A 20,362-nucleotide genomic window follows, 5' to 3' on the forward strand; every position below is an offset into this window, starting at 1 on the left:
CCACATTTGAAATCACCAGAGATTCAGGTGGGGTTAAAAAGGCCATGTTTATTCACACATTGTATAAACATGACAAGCAATAACATGCATATCAAAATCACAAGTTATAACATAACTACATTTATGAGCATATCAGCTCCATGAGCATATCAGCTCCATCACCTTCCCAACCCTAAGGGAGGAACACCATCTGGTTCGCATCTCTCAACTGGGTATCCTACGCCAAGTGCCGTGCACCTGCCCCTTAGAGTGGTGGGTCCCGCCCTTCTATCCTTGTCCGCCATTACCGGGGCCCACCTCTCGACCACCAGGCTGCCCAGGGTCACCCGGGAGGCTCGAAATCTGTCGCCCTAGCCTCCCCAGCCGGTGGTCACTTCCTCCCAGTGGAGAGCTTGCCATATCCCCCCTCAGAGCTGGCCTATGGAGCCCGGCAAGCGGGCTCCCATCCATCTTGTTTAGCCACTATTTACTGATCGCAGGTCTCTTCTCTGCAGAACGCCCCTCAAACCATTAATCTAAGGGACGTGTGGGTGGGAATTTCGGAAAGCCGGCCTGGATCTCGAGAATGGCCAGGAGCCGGCATGAGCAGTCAGGTATCCAGGAGTGATAGCGGGAACAGAGACCCCAGTCACAGGGAGTTGACCCTAAATAGGCCCAGAGTCTCCACCCCCTGACCCTCGGGTCACGCGATATCACCAGAGCGGAAATGGGTCGGCCGGACGCCGATTGGGCCGTCCGCCCGACCAACCACCAGAGACCAGGAGCGGGCGGGGTCCGGAGAGGCCGGGTCCTAAGTGCGCGCGTCGTGATTCTCCACGCTTGTCATAGGACCCGTACCCTCCAGATATGCCCCCGCCGCCCAATTACCCTAGACATGCAAGATCCCCACATTTGAAATCACCAGAGATTCAGGTGGGGTTAAAAAGCCCATGTTTATTCACACATTGTATAAACATGACAAGCAATAACATGCATATCAAAATCACAAGTTATAACATAACTACATTTATGAGCATATCAGCTCCATCACCTTCCCAACCCTAAGGGAGGAACACTATCTGGTTCGGATCTCGCAACTGGGTATCCTACGCCAAGTGCCGTGCACCTGCCCCTTAGAGTGGTGGGTCCCGCCCTTCTATCCTTGTCCGCCATTACCGGGGCCCACCTCTCGACCACTAGCCTCCCCAGCCGGTGGTCACTTCCTCCCAGTGGAGAGCTTGCCATATCCCCCCTCAGAGCTGGCCTATGGAGCCCGGCAAGCGGGCTCCCATCCATCTTGTTTAGCCACTATTTACTGATCGCTGGTCTCTTCTCCGCCACAAGGGTGGCCAAGGCCCACAGGTCTGACACCCTCCCCACCTGTGTTCAGAATAAATGACCAGAGTTCTTGGATAAACGTATCAGTTCCATAGTCCGACAAATGCACCCCATCCTGGTGGTACATTGCCTCTCCGGAAATCATCCGGTGCTGGAGGTAGCGCAAGCGGCCCTTCACTTAGCACAACCTTGCTAGTTCGCCGTTCAATCGCCTCACCGAGACGTTCAAAGATCTAGGACGCACTCCTGGGCCCCATGCCCTGCGCGATATCATGACAGACCAGACTAGTTTCGTTGATGGGAACACATGTCCCAGCCAGGCAAACTCTGCTAGTACGGCTTCCTTGACAGCCAAGTGCCCCCTGTCGACCATGTCGTTGCCTCCCAAATGCAAAATAATCCAATCCGGCGATTTGTGCTCTCGTGCCCTGAGCTCCTCGACGATCCGCCTCAAGTGTCGGATCGCATCCCTCCAACGCCATGCCATACGAATTCGGTCTCGCCCAATGCGGCCGGTTTCACCACCTCTCTTCGCTGCAAGCGCACCGCCGCGCGATGCACGAAAGAGTGCCCGATTACCCATACCACGGAAGCGGGCATACTAATCAAAAGGAGAGAGATGAAACCGTTAGACACTGCACACATATGCATTACAATAATTCAGGCCGTACATATCGTTTGTAGCAATCAGAGGTCCAGCGACCTACACCTTTCACCATGATGGGGGGGCAGACCCGCCCCTGCCGCTAAAGTTGCGGCGCCAATCCTAAAGGAATGAGAAGAGTAACCCGCTGCTCCCAGTACCAGGTTCCCCAGGGCCAACCCAAAGACTGCCTTAAACTGGTATTGAGACAGGCAATCCCCGTTTTCGTGGATGAAGAGAGCCGACCCCCCCCTGCTGGGCGTAGGGTTAGGTACGCCTGCATACGGGATACGGGGCAGGCAGCTATCCCTGGGGCAGGCCGCAACTGGATGTTGACCCCCTTTCCTGTTTGGTCAGTTTTGGACCGTCTCAACCGCACTACTAGGCCCCCCGGGAAAATGGAGATATCCTTGAGCTGCAGGCCCCCCCCATGGTCTACTCTGGAGGCCCCCACAATCTCACCCAGGCGGAAGGCCCCGTAAAAGGCCAGGCAGAAGGCCGCCCCCAGCATGATTCCCTCGAATGGTGACTGGCAAATAACAGGCAGTACCCCCAAAATATCAATCAAGGTCGGGAGATCCAAAGGCCTACGACAGTCCCGCCGTGTCCTGTCTAATCGGGCCCATCCCGCTAAGGCCTTTCTGATCAAAAATGAAGCACCAGGATCCCGCTCCCCCGCCAGTTTAGCAAAGAAACCTATCGCCGCCAGGGCAGCCCTAGCATAGGACTCTGTTTTGCCCTGATCCCGCAGAACCTGTAAAAAGGCGTACATCGTTTCAGTTGCGAAGACCCTCCCCCCACCCAACTGTTCAACAAATGATTTGTAAACATTAAACTGCGACTGATAGGCGCGTTTGGTGCGATCACTCAGAGCAGCACCTACCAGCCCCTCTAAAGCGGGGCTCCAATTTTCCACAGTGACGTAGGGAACGTCGTCATGCGCTCTTCCGCCTGCGGGTGGAACCTCCGGAAGTCCTGCAACTTGGAACGAGACAAAGCGTCAGCAGCATGGTTATCAACACCAGGTATATGCGCAGCTTTAAAAGTCAAATTCAATTTCAAGCATGCCAACACCAACAACTTCAGCAACCTCAGCACGTGTGGGCAAGTCGCCCCTTGCCGATTGATAACCTGGACCACCGCCATGTTATCCGACCAGAAGGTCACGACCCTGTCCCTGAAGCGCTCTGCCCACACCGTAACTGCCACCCAGATGGGAAAGAGCTCTAAAAAGGCTAAATTCTTAGTCAAGCCTGCTACGTGCCATTCCGCTGGCCAGACCGCCCCACACCAGGCAGGGCCCAAGATTGCCCCAAAACCAACACTACCAGCTGAATCGGTGTACAATCCTAGTTCTTTACTGGACACCGGCGGCGCGGGCCACACTACCCGCCCGTTGAAATCTGCCAGGAAATCCCGCCACACCTTAAGGTCCTCCTGCACCCCTGCTCTTAACCTCACCCGGTGATGCTTCTGGGTTAGACCCACCATCGCTCTGGCTATAGACCTCGAGAAAGGGCGTCCCATGGGAATGATCCGCAAAGCAAAGTTTAGCTGCCCCACAAGCACTTGTAACTGGTGCAACGTCACCTTTGGACATGCCAATGCTGCCTCAATGGCTAGGGAAAAGGCCTTTACTTTATCCATTGGCAATCTACATTCCCCCGCTACTGTGTCAATTTCAATGCCCAGGAAGGACATGCACGTGTCAGGGCCGACTGTCTTGCTCAGTGCCAGTGGCACCCCAAATTCCTTTAACATGGCCACCAGCTGGCTTAGGGCCAACGCGCAGGCATCCGACGATGCGGGACCCATTACCATGAAATCATCTAAGTAATGCACCACATCCGTACATCCTGACTTTTGCGAAAACACCCATTGCAGCATGGAGCTAAAGGACTCCAAGTACTTGCAGGAGACCGCACAACCCATAGGCATACATCTGTCGTAATAAAATTGCTGTTGGACCTGAAAGCATAACAAATGGTAATCCTCAGGGTGTACCGGTAACAAGCGGAATGCTGACTCAATGTCGTTTTTTTGCCAGTAACGCCCCTCGGCCTAGCTCCCTCACTTTCTGAACCGCGGCATCAAAGGACGAGTACGTCACTGAGCACACCGCCGGGTCGATGGCATCGTTTACCGATGCACCTTTCGGTGCGGATAAGTTATGGATCATTCTGAACTGTCCCGGCTCCTTTTTGGGCACCACTCCTAAAGGGGAGCAGACAAAGTTCTCCCAGGGAGGAGCCGGGAACGGGCCTGCTACTCGGCCTAAGGCCCGCTCTTTCTCTACCTTTGTGGCCACTACTGAGGGATGGGTTCTTGCTGAAACTTGGTTCCTACACTGAGTAATAGGAGGGACATGCGATGCTGGTATACGAAAACCGCTGGAAAAACCTTCAAACAACATCCTGGCAGCTGCCCTATCCGGATACCTGCCCAACCAAAAGATCAGTTTCTCAATGTCAACAGGAGTAGGCAGATTAGACTTTGGGAGGCTTGATATCCTTAGGGGCGTTGCCCCCCCGTTCTTTGGATTTCTTATTGCACTTTGACTCAGAATGGGACTGGTGACCGCAGTAGGTGCATGCGTGCTTGAACTTGCACTGCCCAGGGGGCCACGTGCACCCTTTACTATTGAATGCCCAGCATGTACCTTTCTTCTCGTCCGGCCCTCCCTGGGAAGTCCGAAAGGGCTGCCTAGCCGGGTGTTCCCTATTGCTTACGCTCTCTAACCAAGCATTGACCTCAACCTGGTCCCAACAAATGGAGGGGTTTTCTTCCTTCGCCCAGCGAAACTCCCTATCGTATGTCAGCCAGGTAGAACCGCCATGAGTGGCGTGCGCCTTTACAATCTTATTAGTATAAAACAGCAGCGGAATCGCCAACTCTGACCTTTTTTCCAACAACACCGTAACATAGACGTGAAAGCCGAACAACCAATTGGTTATAGTCTCCTCTATCCTAGGTCTCCAATCTCGGAAGGAATGATCCTTCCCATCCCTGTCCTTGTAATCCTCTTCTCGCCTCTTCGGCCTGATAAGGGAGAATATATCTACGTAGGCACCTCTCCAAATCTTCTCTCGCATTTCCGTACTAACATGCGTAGCTAACATCCCTGACTGGGACAACACGTTCCCCTGACTAGTTCCCACCTCGCTGCTCCTTAGCGTAGTGTCACCAGGCTTACCTCCTGTAGGTGGCACCGCTATCGCTGTCGCGGGGGGCTGTGCTCCAATCGCTACGCCGGGCAACGCTTTGCGCAACTCGACTAAAAGCGCCAACTGCCTCTGAATATCCTGCAATGCGCCCTGTTCAGTGACCTGCGGAGGCACCCAAGGTGCTGCCGCCCCAGCGCTCCCTCTCTCTAATACCCTTTCCGGGGCTGATAATTGGCCCACTAGGGCGGAAACTGACGCCAGCAAGCTATCCAACGGATCGCCAGTGGCTGCCACTGCGGCCACCGGCTGCGGTGGGAGTGGTGCCGGATGGACCGTGACTAATGGTACCGCGCCTCCCGGCGCCAACGCCCTAAGCGCCTCCCTGATCTCAGACAAAACTGACCCCACTGGGTCTGCTGGTGTGACCACACCCGGCTCAGGATCCGAAGGAAAGACCCGTTCTGCATCTAAAGGAGGAGTGGGGACGGGACCTACTGATCCCTTGTCCTGTTTCCCCCCGGCAGGGCCAGGCCTATTCTTCGTCCCTTTCCCTTTTGGCTGCGCCTTGGCCTTCTTCTTTAATGGCGGACAGGCAGCCTTCGGTAGCACCCCCCTGCGCGGCCGCTCTACTACTTTGGGCTGCTCCTCCCGGGAAGAGTCACTCTCGTCCCCGCTATCGGGGGTCTCCTTGCTCAACTTTTTTAGCAGCAATTTCATAATCTGCGCTAATTCAGTTTCAGAGTCCTTTCGCTTTTGTCCACCCTTTTTTGGCGCCATGCTATCGCGTGCTTCGCACTACCTCGCTATAGCACCTAACGCGCCCTGAGTTCCCTGCTCCCACACCCCTAAGCACCGTTCACGCAGCCCGGCAGGAGCCCGCACCACGAAGAACCCCGCACACAGCTGTAAGCCCCGTAAGGCAGCGACACTCCAATCCCTACCCTGCACCCACCGTGACTCACGGCTGCCCACGAGGCCCCCGAGGCACTCGACCCCTTACCTGGCTACACGAACGATGCTCAGTCCTTCTGCTTCTAGAATTTCGGAAAGCCGGCCTGGATCTCGAGAATGGCCAGGAGCCGGCGTGAGCAGTCAGGTATCCAGGAGTGATAGCGGGAACAGAGACCCCAGTCACAGGGAGTTGACCCTAAATATGCCCAGAGTCTCCACCCCCTGACCCTCAGGTCACGCGATATCGCCAGAGCGGAAATGGGTCGGCCGGACGCCGATTGGGCCGTCTGCCCGACCAACCACCAGAGACCAGGAGCGGGCGGGGTCCGGAGAGGCCGGGTCCTAAGTGCGCGCGTCGTGATTCTCCACGCTTGTCATTTCAAGACTTTTTCCCCTGAGGGTCTGTTATGGATAAAGCAGAACTGTTTTTCTTCCCAAGAGTGTCACTCCCTTTCCCTGGGTCAGTCCATCACCCTTCTGACTTTATATCCTCCTCATCCTACAAAGGAGGAGGAGTGGGAGCATTGCTTAGGTCGTAGGCCAGTGGTTTGTTTCTCATCAACCTTACTAAGGACATCAGATCAGGTGACCAACTCTGTCCCTGCCAAAATGGTACAGTCCAATGGAATCGGGCATTTCCTCCAGGGCCGACTCACTGTCTTCTGCTCTTGTGAGAGGTGGTCCCATCACAGAGATCTATAAGCTGACTATGTGGGTGTCCTTGTAAACCTTCATCAAACAATATTGTTTGGGATCGGAGGTGCCCAGGGGCGGGCACTTTACCGGATCTGTGCGGGAAGATTTTGTCATCTACCCATCCATCAGCCCTTATCCTGGGAAGGTATGGTTTGGGAATCTATTCACCAGGGTAGGAATCTGTAGGTGGAAACTTTACTTGCAGATTCCTCAACAGTCCCACCCACCTCCCCGTTTGATGGTTGGATACTGTGAAAGTATAAAAAGTTTCAAATTAGTGTTTCCACCAGTAAGATCGTTACTGAAGCTAAATAAAAGGCACCCAGGAAGGCATCTGGGCAATTAAGACACCACTTGAATCACTTTTATCTGTCCAAAGATAATTGCAGTATTTATCATGTTACAAGCCCTCTTGTACCCAGAATTCTGAAGAACATACAAATACTCAATGCGATGTCCACAAAGACCACATTTAAGTGAGCATTGTTTGTATTTTATTGCCGCTGGCATAAACTATATACAATACTAGCCATACAACCTACAGTATGCATAATCAATCAATTTCTTGGTTCATGTATGCTGGCCGATGCTGCCCGCACACCTATTTTACTCAGTAAGCATGGCATGGTAAAATAAGGAAGAATAAAAAGCCAATACATCTTGTTCTCTTTTAACTGTGGAATGTTGAGGGACCCTACAGTCAGTACCCAGAGTATTGGCTTTAATTGTAACCGGGGAATCTGATGCTATTGGAGAGGGGAGTAAATATCTTTGGGTCTATTTTACATAGTCTTCTACCTCAGATTTATGGAACTGCGTACTATAGAGCCTTAAGGGCGCATATGTTGCCTCGAGGATTGATGTTTTAAGAACAATATTTCTTTCATTTGAATATGTCCATCATGTCCGATTTCTTTGACAGTCTAATCCAATATCTAACCTGGTACAAAACTAAAACTACCTACTTGTACATAATGGCTGGGAATAGAATACGAGCTAAGCAAATTAGGAGTCACTCTTATCAGCAACAGATTCAAGCAGTAGTTGGAGGTGTGGGCGCTCAGTCCCATAATAAATATGCTTTACAGTAGCGCACCCAAGGTGCATGGATCAGGGATGGTGTTAATCTCAAAGTCTATGAGGTAATGTGTCCCAGTGGCAAGATTCAAACAGCGTTTCAAAATAAAGTCAATATGAAGACCAACTTAAAAATGCAGAACGCAATTGTGAAGAAATGCACTACACTGCAGGCAGAAGAGCTTTAGAATAACAAAAGCTTCATCCAGTGGATTCTTTGACCTTGATATCGTACGAAATCAATAGTGCTCATGTTTCTGCCTGCATTGTCAAATGACAAATATAAACACAGAATAAACATAATGATTCAGCATCCATTTTAAACAAAGATGGCTTTGAGGACGGAGGCCTACCGATGTCTAAGCTAGAAATTACATTTAATGTAATGGTTTAGTTTCAATTGCAATACCTCTTTCAATACACATGACTAAATTCAAATGCAGTGCAACTATTATTAATGCACATTTAAGTCAAAACACTCAAAAGCTCCCTCAGATGTTTTAGTGAAATGTTCTAGAGTAGACAACAGAAAGAACAAGTGCACTGTAGAAAAGCAGTCAAGGGATCTTTGCAATTTAATATTGCACCACCATTAAAAGGTAAAAAAGCAACAAGTGCACAAGTATGAATCACTTCTAGGAACTTTGAGTTGAATGCTTGTGAGAGGTAACCAATTCAGGGCTCTTCTTGGGTAGTTCATTGTTTTCATCCTTCTGAACTTTTCGTGTATGAGACGGTTTGTGTGCGTTGCTTGCTGAAAGGTTGATAGTGTCCAATTAAAACATTATATCTGAAAGACACAATTAGTTATAGATTCCTTATCTTAGAATTACCCCCAGGCATCGGACTGGATCCGGAAAGTTTTTCGACAGCAGTACCCCTGCATGTTGAAAGGTGGCGTCGGTCGACTCCGCGTTCATCGTTGGCATCGTGGGCGCCGGGGATGACATTGCGGTAGCTACTTAGACACTGCCCTCGTACTCTGACGTCAGTTCTTTTTTTTCTCCCGCGCCAGCCAGCGTAGATCTGGAAAGAGCGGTACCTTCAGTCACTTTTCGACTGACTTTTTGCCGACTTTTGTCGATGTCCTTTTTGAGTCTTCGACTCCTGGTACCCGTCAGGGATGCCCGGTTTCAAGGCTTGCGGTTCCGGTATCTGGCTGATGTCAGTGACAGACATGTGCCTGTTTTGCCAGGAGCACAACCACAACCCCAAGTCGTGCTCCGACTGCCTGACCATGAATCCAAATTCTTTGTGGGAGTGGTCCTGAAAGCTTCCTGAGGCCCGGCAGTCGGCTCCTCGCTGTTCGAGGTCCTGGTTGCGTGGGAGGTTGAGGGTCCGGTCACGGAGCCACCACCACCAGTCTTTATCAAAGTCTTCGCACTCCCCAGGTAAGTCAGAGCACAAGAAGAAGTCGAAGAAGCATTGCCGCTCTTTAGAGTTCTCCCCGTCTGTCGGCCGACGTGACTATGGATGTGGGTTGTGCCTTCCCGCGGCTCCGCGTGCAGAGCCTGAAGGGTCTACTCAGTTTCCCTCCCTTCCCGGGACCTGGAGCGACCCCTGCCCAGCTTCATACCTTCTATGAAGCAATGCATGCCATCTTTGGACAGCCCTACTCCGCCGGCGCACCTTTGGGCCCCGCGGACTTGGGTGGGGGCCCTGGGCCTTCGACGCAGGCAGCTCTGGCCCCGCACTGTCCTCTTGAATCCAGGCCTATATCCGGATCGGCGCCGATGCCACCGGCACCACGTCCGCAGCCGACGCCAGTTGTGTTGCCAGCCAGCATTGAACCCGGCCTCCACCCCGATGTGGACACGGGCATCGCCGGCCACCGGATCCGGCACCAACGGGTATTTTTGTGCCCCTGTTCTATCCTGGTTCTTTTCGGCCAGATTGGCAACCAGAGAAGGGCGAGGAGGACTGGGAGGGGTCTGGAGTACCTTTGATTGGCCAGTTTGGTTACGAACCGGACTGGAGAGAGGAACATGGGGAATCCAGTGGTCTGGATACCTCACCAGACCTTTGCATGTTGTCTCCTCCTACCGTGGCTACGGAGAAGGGAGCGTCTTATGCAGTAGTGTTGCATAGGGTAGCCGAGGCTCTCAACCTTGAGCTAACTACCGTGGTGATCAGGACTAACCTCCTGACAGAGGTGCTTCAGCCGGCAGCAAGCTCTTTGGATCCCCTGCTGCCATTCAGTGAAGCCCTCACCGATATTCTTTTGGGCACCTGGTCCAGGCCCAACACTGGGGCTCCTGTGAATAAGATGATTGCCCGACGCCACCGCCCGGCCTCGGGTGACCCACTTTCCTCTTCCACCCCTGAGAGCTTGGTGGTCCAAGCCTCCACCTCCAAAGGCGCATTCCCTAACGCACCACCTGATAGGGAATCCAATAAGCTGGACCATCTTGCGAAGATGTTTTATTCCTCCAGCTTGGGACTGCGGTCGGTAAACACCGCATGTCTGTTGGGCCGTTATACCCACTCTGTGTGGGATACGGTGGCGCAGGTGCAGGCCCCAGTGCCCGGAGGAGGCCAGGGCAGTTCTCGCCCGTGCAGATGCCGAGGGGAGAGTCGCAGCGAAGTTTACCATATGCTGTGGAGTGAACACAGCTGACTCTCTAGGTAGGACGATTTCAACATTGGTAGCCCTTCGATGCAACGCCTGGCTTAGGTCGAATGGCTTTTCTGGGGATGTCCAAGCTACCCTTATGGACATGCCGTTTGATGGCCGCTGCCTATTCGGCGACAAGGCAGACAACGCACTAGAGCGCTTAAAGGACTCATGGGTTATGGCCAAGTCCTTTGGCCTCTCCACCACTCAACCTGCTTTTCGCCCATTTCATGGCTACGGAAGGGGTGCCCCACCACCTTCTTCCCAGGGCCACATGCCAGCGCAAGTTGTTTAGCCCCTGTGGGGCAAGGGACGTGGGAACCACTGTCTTGCTTCTGGGGGCCAGTGAGCGGGCCAATTCACCACTGCCCCCTCAGCAGCAGCCTTCAAACCCTCCTAGCCCGACCTTCCGGGCAACCAATTGCCAGTGCGTGGCAGGTTTCGCCATCACCTCCCTCACTGGTGCACCATCACGTCGGACAAGTGGGTTTTGCAGATAGTCCGAAGGGGCTACTCCCTCCCCTTCGAGACCCCCTGCCCCCCCCCACACCACCTCAGTACCATCGCATGTCGGAGGATCATCTGGCCCTTCTCAAACACAAAGTTATGGCTCTCTTGGCCAAGGGAGCTTTCGAGCGAGTTCTTGCCCCAGAAGTAGGCAGTGGTTGCTATTCCACTACTTTCTGGTGCCCAAGAAGGACAAAGGCCTGCATCCTATCTTGCATCTCAAGAACGTCAACCGCTTTATCCGGAAGGAGATTTCACAATGTTGACTCTAGCTCAGGTCCTGTATGCCCTCGACCCTGGAGACTCGATGGTAGCTTTGGACTTCCTGGACACTTACTTTCACATCACGGTCCTGCCGGCCCACCAGCGTTACCTGCAGTTCACGGGAGGTCATGAGCACTTTCAGTTCACCATGCTCCCCTTTGATCTTACCAGCTCCCCTTGGATGTTCATGAAAGTGATGGTGGTGGTCGCAGCTCATCTGTGCAGATCAGGGGTTCCAGTCTTCCTCTATCTCAATGACTGGCTGTTGAAGGCGTGCTCACCCCAGGCTGTCGTTTCCCACCTCCAGACTACGACTGACCTCCTGCATTCGCTGTGGTTCTCCATCAATGCGCGGTAGTCGCACATGACTCCCTCTCAAAAGCTCCTCTTCATTGGAGCTGTTCTGGACACAACACAGTTTTGGGTCTATCCACCCGAATAGCGAGTCAGGGATATTCGGGCTAAGATTCTGATCTTTCAGCCTCTATCCCTGGTTTCGGTCAAGATGACCCTCAGGCTCCTAGGCCTCATGGCCTACTGCATCCGGCTGGTGGACCATGCCAGATGGCATATGCGGGCTCTGCAGTGGGACCTGAAGTTTTAGTGGGCACAACATCAGGGGAACCTGTACGATTGCATCCAGATCTTGGAGAGCACTGCACTCCAACTGCAGTGGTGGCTAACGAACCAGGATTGGGTTGACGGCAGAACGCTCTCCCTTCCCCAACCAGAGTTGACAATGGTGACCGATGCATCACTTCTCGGATAGGGTAGCCACATGGGGGAGGCAGAGATCAGAGGCCTCTGGTGTCCAGCGGAGTCCGGCCTCCACCCGAACCTGTCCAGCGTCCACCTTCTTGCGTAGAGATTGAGTGATGACAGTTGATAGCTTTCGACCTTCCTCCCAAAGTCTGTGATGTTATCTTGGCAGCCAGGCGTCCCTCCACTAAGACGGTATACACCTGAAGATGGAACAAATTTGTAGCATGGAGCGCAGCAAAGGTTGTGGATCCCCTTTACGCCCCTCTTTGTGAGGTTCTCTTGTTCCTCCTTTCTTTGGCCCAGTAGTGCTCTGGGCAATTTTGAGGGCTACCTCTCGGCATCGTTTCTTAGGCTCCCTGATTAGCCTTCTCTTAAGTCCCCTGTTGTAAATCGCTTCCTTAAGGGCATTACTCATCTTTTTCCTCCTGTTCCCTTTGTAAGGCCCAATGGGACTTGAACTAACTTACTTCTTACATATCTTATGTGCGCTTTCTTTGAGCCGCTACATAACTGTCCTCTCAGACTTCTGACTTTGGAAACTGCCTTTCTGGTGGCCATCACCTCTGCCGCAGGTGAGTCAGCTCCTAGCTCTTTCTTCTAAATTTCCTTTTCTGGCTGTTCATCCGGACAAGGTTGTCCTCCGAACTCATCCTTCCTTCCTTCCCAAAGTGGTTACTTCTTTCCACTTTGGACAGACCATCACTTTGCCCACCTTCTTTCCGCCTCTGCATCCTTCCAAAGAAGAAGAGAGGCTCCACGGTCGCGATCCAAAACGGGCACTTTCTTTTTATTTGGATCGCACAAAGCAATTCCGGGTGGATGAACAGCTTGTTGTTGGCTACGTGAGCGCCAAAAAAGGTTTGGACATGCACAAACAGACCATTTCTAGATGGGTCGTTTTGTGCATCAAAGCTTGTTATTCCTTGGCGAAAAAGGAGCCTCCGGTGGGGTTGCGCGCCCATTCTACCAGGGCAACGGCAGCTACCAGTGCTTTGGGACATGGAGTCCCCCTTAATGACATCTGTCAGGCAGCTACGTGGGCATTGCTGCACACGTTCACAAAACAGTAGTGCCTGGACAGCCAAGTTCGAGAGACGCCTTCTTTGGCCCTTCTTTTCTCCAGGACTGTCTGGTGTGAAGTTGGTTGGAGACCTACCTTCAGGGTTGGTATTGCTGGGACATCTATTCTAAGGTAAGGACTCTTTAATTAACTGTCTCTTTCAGATGAACAAGTTACTTTACAATATATCTGTAAGAGACATAGATTAGTTATAGATTCCTTACCGCCCCACCCATCCTCCCAGTTTTATGAACTGATTTCTAAGGTTAACCCCTTGGGTGCTCATGGCGGCTGCACTCCGTCATGAGTCACAGGCGGCGTATGCCCATGACGGTGTGGAGCCGTCATGCCGCTCGGCAAAAATTCCCTGCCTGTGCGGGCGAATTAATGAGCAGGCGGGCTAATGACGGCACAACACCGTCATGAGCACACGCCACCTGTGACTTATGACGGCGTGGAGCCGTCATGTGCTTCTGGCGTGGAAAGTTGTTTACAGAACTGATGTCAGTGCATGAGGGCGGCGTCTAAGTAGCTACTGCGACGTCATCCCGGCGACCACGATGCCAACGACGAATGCGGAGTCGACCGACGCCACCTTTCGACGCGCAGGGGTACTGCTGCCAAAAAGCTTTCCGGATACAGGGGTAACTCTAAGGTAAGGAATATATAACTAATCTATGTCTCTTACAGATATATCGTTACCGAAGGTAAGTAACTTGTTATTTTTTATTTTTACAATCTCTGTATGTACCTCACTAAAGGAATGACGCAGTTTGTTTATTTACAGGCCAAATAGTTCTAAGCAATGTATGTTTTTAATTTTTTTTAAAACTGTTAATAAGTCTGATACGATTACTGGATATATGAGAATACTTATCTTTTATTAAACTATATTTATAAGAAACAGTTGCCTTCCAAGTCTTAGAAAATTGTTCCATGGCAAATCTTGCTGTAAAAATCGTGAGGCTTCCTTTAGTCGACTTTGTCTTCTTAAATTAAATGTATTTTTTTGTTTGTTTCATCTACTGTTTACAATTCACCAGCAGGACAGAAGCAATATGGTGAGTGAAATTCCTGTTATTTCTATGCCTGCTGCCTGGCGTTTGGTGCAATTTAGGTCATTCACCTTGGGTTGCGTTGTGTTTATGCTCATCACTGGTCTACTGGTAAATGAAGTTTATAACTATAGTTAGTTGTTTTAAAATAAATGGCAATAATGTATTAAAGCTGCAGTACTGCCTACAGATAATACACATAATAATACAGGCAATAATGGCACTTGCAGCCCTTTAAAGGTAACTATTCATATTTTCCATCTTGAATTCTACATCTCATTAACTCATTGTCACTCAGAAAACCTAGTTTTTTGTTTTGGAAGGGTGGGATATTTCGCTTCTAGGGTTCTATTTGGCTTTTAGAGCAAAACAGTGTTTTATTTAATAAGTTAAGCCAACACAGATTACTGCGATCTGCTGTACTTGAATTTAAACAAGGAACAATTTATTTAAAAAAATGTAATTGTTTGATTTGATCTTGTACTTCGATATAAGTATGCAGTACTGCTTCTTTAAGCATTTTTAGTTGGAAATGATGGCACACAGATGTTTTTCATCCCTGTGATAACCTAAATTAAAGTGATTGCTAGCACAGTGATGTTTGTATATTTTTAACTAAATGCTTCAGGCAGCAATGTTATATTGCTTCATGAAACCTCCCAAGTGATATGTTGAGACTCAGCATTTATTGGATTGGTTGTTTTATTGTGTGTTGTACTGTACTATGAAAGCATGTTTTTGAGACATTCTCTATGTTTCTCAGTGTTTTAAAAGCCATAGCTTACCAAAACACTATTCATGTTTGGTTTATGTGATATGTGTTTAGAACATTAAATATACTTTGCATGACTGCATGTATTTAACCATAAAATGCTATTATGCTTTCCAACTTTAAATGAATCATGTACACACGAATTTTAGAGGTTGGCACAAGGTCAAGATATTGAAGTCTGGCAAATTGCATTCCTTTATCTGTATATCTAAAATCTGTCTTCTTGATGCACATAAAGCTGTGAATGTGTCTCCAGAGATGAAAAAAAAGAGTGCCAAGTCAAACTGCCCCTAATGCTAGGAATTGACAGATGTTTTTATAGGCATCAGCGTTACCCATTCATTCAGTTGAGTTTTTGACTTAAATTGTTTTTCATACTTTCAAAGCCACAAAATAAAGCTTCCTTCAATGCTCCAGGATTCTTTTTTTGCATTTAGCTATCCTCTCCCTAAGATGTTCCCGCCACATCATGCCCACCCAGTGATGGAACAGATGCCTGTCCGCTTCTGTCCTCGCTTGCACACCAAGTTTTCATGAACCAGTCTCCATCAGGTGAGTAACTTGTGTCTCTCCCCTGAACACGAGGAAGCTACCGGTGTGGCCTGCAGATGTTTTCAGTCTAAAAAGGCACTGAATGACCAAAGAGCTTGATGCCTCAAGATGCTCCGACACAGCACAGAGGACACACCAGATCTCTTTGGTTCTGAGGACCTTCAACAGGAGATACAAGCCCACCCATCCGTCACGGACGAGCACTTTCTCTCATGAGGATTGCTCTGGTTCTGAGATGGAGATCTAGGACCATTTTCCAGGGCATCCTGTGAGTACTTAACCCCATCTGCCTCAACCCCGACACCAGCAGACTCCATCAAAGGGTCATCTTCTGCCCTCTGATTGGCCCAAAACTATTGTTGGGCCACCACTGCGTTCGAGCCATTGTCTGTATCTACCTGCTGCTTTAGACACGCCTGGCCTCGTCACAAAAAAACTGTTCCAGCTGCATGTTTCTGGGCCGACTCATCCCACATCAGAGTCGAGCCAACCTTAGTAGCAGAAACCTTCAACGTCTGAACAATGCCCCACCTGGGCACCGAAAATTCCTGCTTGGACCCAAAACCCTAGGCCCCAAAGATACCAGCGTTGAAGACTTTGACAGAGGAGCTGAGATCATTTGGCAAATATGCACATACTTTCGAACCCATGGAACCAGTGGTTCCAAGGCTACAGGAGGAGATAGACTCAAGACAAAAGTATATCATGAAACAGCCGGACACTGGTCACATCATTATGAAACCTCCTTACTCAGGGGCACGACCACCCAAAAGATAATTGTCATTTGAGGAAGCTTTGGAAGTGCCAATGCCACCAAAGTTGATGAAAAATGCGGACAGGGCCTCAAGCCCTCTACCAACACCTGTTGCTTACCACACTCAATCACCACCGCCTTCACCCACCCACCAGAAGTCCCTTCACGCCTGCATAGATGACGAATTTTCCAACCCACCTTAAGATAACCTGTTGGACTCATGACGCAGAGCCAACAGCTGACCACAGACCCAGATTTATAGCCCGTTAAACCCTCTCCCCATGAGCTAATAATTAACGCGGCCATATTCCACAAAGTTCAACTGCATACCGAATGAGAAGCTGGCCTGGTATATGCTGTCCACTAATGTAAGTGGGCACTCTGCACCAGTCCAGACAACTCTTATGATGATTTAAGAGGTCTTGTACAACTTTAGAAATCTATCCAAGTGGAAGCTGTGGAGAGCAGCCTTTAGGCTAAGTCTTGAAGGAGTGTAAAGCAGCTTGTTTTACCAGAATGCAATCTTATAGTATGTATTAAATGATAAGGGAAGCACACAGTAGTTATAGAAAAATATGTATTTACTAGCTTACCCGTCGCGCGTTGCTGCGATCTCAGAAGAAAGGAAATTTAATGAAACTTGTTATGATAACATTCAATTTACATTGTGTCATTTTTATTGAAACGTATTCATTTTAATATGGCAAACATTTTAAAGTGTTGTTTTAATTCTGTTTATTTATTAGAGTGCTTGTGGATAGACGGTATTTTTTGTATTTCCGTCTGGTGCGTACACGAATAAATCAGAAGGTTTTCCGACGCGAGAGCTGGCCACATACAGTTGTCCATGTGAGAAGCACGGATTCTCCAAATCTAGTCCACACACTTGCAGCGATTGTCCTTGTGCTTTGTTGATGGTCATTGCAAAAGCAAGTCGCACCGGAAACTGTAAACGTTCAGTATTGGAAATATTGAGGGCCCTGGGGGGCCGATATTTAACAATTTTTTTTTCTTTTTTTTTGTTGTTGCCAGAAACCTTTGCAGGAGTGTACTCAACAACTTTTAACAATTATTATTTTTTTGTCAGAAACCTTCGCGGGAGTGTACTCAACAACTTCCCAAAGTTTCATGCCGATCGGATGAATGGTGTAGTAATGCATAAAGGACAGACAGACATACATTCGTTTTTATATATATATGTAGACTATATAACACTATCTAGTACGTTACAGTATCTCCTACACATATATAGACACAAAGTACACAATACTTAAGCACAGAAACCACAGTAAAGTGCCCTAATACACGGTGGGCCCCAGGGGGGGACCAAACCATATACTACGGAAGTGGTATAAGAACCACAACTCTAGTCAGGACGATGTAGAGAGGACGTAGGATCGCTGGGACCCCAAGGAACCACCCAAGGTGAGTAGATAGGGCGCCCATCGAGAACAGGTGCAGTGTGGGAACACGACTGCATGCTCTGAACAACTCTATGCGAAAGTTGTGGTTGGACCTTTAAAGATTAAGGACCATTCCAAGTGGGCAAAGAAGAAACCCTGTGGAAGTCAGAAGGTGGTAGAGCCACCCCACCAGTGGATACCGAATTACCCAGGTTACCTAACCCAGTCAAACTCTGTGCATAGGTGTGAATTGGTGTCGGAAACCGCAGTCCAACCCAATGGAGGACTTCGAAGAAGAGCTGCTGCTGGAAGGGAGAAGAATGTCAGTTGGAATACAAACGTGGATTCTTGGCGAGAAGTACCTGAAAGCAGAGGGGACAGAGTCTGGGTCACTTGGGAGTGACCAGGGGCTCGATAGACGAATGCCCACTGATGTCGGGTGCTTCAGGATAGTTGACGTAGACCTGACTCTGCAGCTGCGGGGACCAGGCGACATTGAGAACTACCAGGGGCTGGATGTGAGCTGTTCCATGAAGGATGTTGAGTGCTGAGGTTTCGAACCAATGCAAAAACAACGGTTGATGGACAGAATGCAGAACAATGTCATACATTCACCCCAGCACAGAGATCTGGACCTAAATCCATCGTTTTTTTGCACTCCACACCACCCCAGTTCAGACATGGCCATATGCAAATCAGCCTTGACCCTGTGCCTCATGGGAACAGTCCAGCCCGAACTGCCAAGCCATGTCTTCCCTGGACTGGAATCAAGCATCCTAGGATCGGTTTCTGGCTATCAGCCGTCATCAGCCAGGATAGCTTGACTCCAGTGGTGTGGAGAGCACGGGACTCAGGCCTTGGCAACAGCAACCCATGCCGGAAGTCAGAAAGTGTACGGTACAGACCAGCAAGGTCCAGGAGACTCACCACACACAGGGGCATCAGGGTAATCCTGGAGCAATCGGGAGTTCAAGAAAAGCAATTTTGAGAGGACCTCGAGCAGCTTCACAAAACAGGCCACGGAGCACACGTTGCGAGGTGGTTGAAGATCTTTGTGGAAAAGGTCGCCAGTGGTTAGGACTACTCGGAGCCCAATGCATTTGTTAAAGAATTACCAACAAACACATGAAGTTGCAAAAGTACTCTGTGCACAGGGGCTCAGGTATTGCAGCCCCCACAAGGGATTCTGACCTCAGACTTGGTGAGAGGGCGGTTCAGACCTCGAGGGACGTAGAAACCCACCTCCAGTGTTGATGAGCCTTTCAAAGTCCGTAGGAGCTCAGGATCAGCAGACGAGCCAGCAGTGTTGCAGTGACTGTGAATGCAGGGGAGTGACTCCTTCACCCCAAGGGAGATTATCTTCAGGTGTCTTGGATGCTCCACAGGTCCTACATGGATCCTGTATGGTGCACAGACGATGCAGTAGACTGAGAGGGAGACGATTTCAGGCCCAAACGAAATCCAGGAAAGTCCAGAGTGCTCAGACGGTTGAAGTGCAGTGGTTTCAGTTCTGAATCTTGTCCATGACGAATCTAAGGTCCTACCTACAGGTAAGCCTTTAAGTACCCACGAGAGAGGGTTGGGAAGATTCCTGGGACCCTACCAGGGAAGGGTCTGGACTGGGGGGAGGATACTCCCATATCCTTTGTCCAGTTTCGTGCCAGAGCAGAAGCCTACAGTTCCCAGGACCGGGTTGAACTGGACTATGCATAGTGACACCAAATGTGCCCCTCATGTAGACTATTCAAAAACCAGCTTAGTACCAGGCCTAAAGTGGGGGTACACATGCAGAAGGATCCTACCTTCCTACACCGAGCATTTACAGGATGACTTTTTATTTGAAAGTCTCTCCTCTAGTCAGCGATCAACCTAGTAGTATCTGCCAATGCTGAAAGGCATGCTACGCCACACGCCTGATATGTTTAACGACCCTGTTACGTCCTGAGTCTTCACACTCATTGTTGACAAAAATATGAAGCATCACCCAGTGACCCCACATACATAAAAGGGCAACTCCCACCTGACTCATTAGTAGTTGCTTAGAATGGGATAAATGCACTGCGTTTCTAATTATCTTACTCCTGATTCCTCAAGTTGGTCGGTGCACCTGAAGGTAACGTCGAGAGTCCAACGACGTTGAATATACAGTTCAAAAAGTGGGTCTAGAGGTACTCTAGAACCATCCCTTCCAAGGCACTCATAAAGTTGTCTCCATATTCCAAGAAGACTTCCACTCTTGTGTTCAAATGATTCATTAAGTATTTTTATTTCATCGCAATTAGATATGATCCATTGTATATAAGTTTCTTTGTCGTTTACATGATTATAGTCATCATTTAGACATTGTCATCATGAAGCATCCAATGCATTTCGGGCATGCAGTAATATGCCCTTCGTCAGGGAAAACGACACTGTCAAAAATTAATAAAAAGGCATTGTAACTATTATGAAAAATCATATAACATGTATCAAAAAAACAATATGTCAAAAAAACAATGTGATGGTTGGTGTTTACAAACAAGAGTTTCTTGAGGTGGGTGAGAAAAGTATGTGAATTGCATAAATTGCATGCATAGTGGAAAGCCGGCGCTACGATAAAAATAGTGAGGAGCTGATCGAACTCACATGACTGGGGTATCCAGTTTGGAGTGAAATCTGTAGAGAGACAGGTAAAAGAAACGCGGCTCTTACAAACAGGGCTCTACATTCGTATACTTTTGCAAGAGTGAGTTCGATCAGCTCTTCACTATTTTTATCGTAGCGCCGGCTTT

At 49.6% G+C, this 20,362-nt stretch overlaps 1 protein-coding gene across 4 annotated transcripts in view; it reads left to right on the forward strand.

The window, feature by feature from the left end:
- The window catches only part of DNAJC13 (DnaJ heat shock protein family (Hsp40) member C13), a 1,694,551-nt gene that overhangs the window by 639,626 nt on the left and 1,034,563 nt on the right, over positions 1–20,362 (forward strand). For 2 of the 4 annotated variants that reach the window (XR_015300721.1, XM_086942056.1), the window contains exon 21: positions 14,099–14,116. The exons of 1 other annotated variant lie outside the window; for it this stretch is intronic. Coding sequence is in view for 2 of the 3 variants with exons in the window: in XM_086942056.1 (XP_086798182.1) it covers positions 14,099–14,116 (18 nt within the window). In the remaining variant the exon portion in view is untranslated. The remainder of the gene's footprint in view (positions 1–14,098; positions 14,117–20,362) is intronic. One more of the 4 variants, XM_086942057.1, reaches the window with a different exon arrangement.

Source organism: Lissotriton vulgaris, chromosome 10, assembly GCF_964263255.1.
Source record: "Lissotriton vulgaris chromosome 10, aLisVul1.2, whole genome shotgun sequence".
Lineage (NCBI taxonomy): Eukaryota > Metazoa > Chordata > Amphibia > Caudata > Salamandridae > Lissotriton > Lissotriton vulgaris.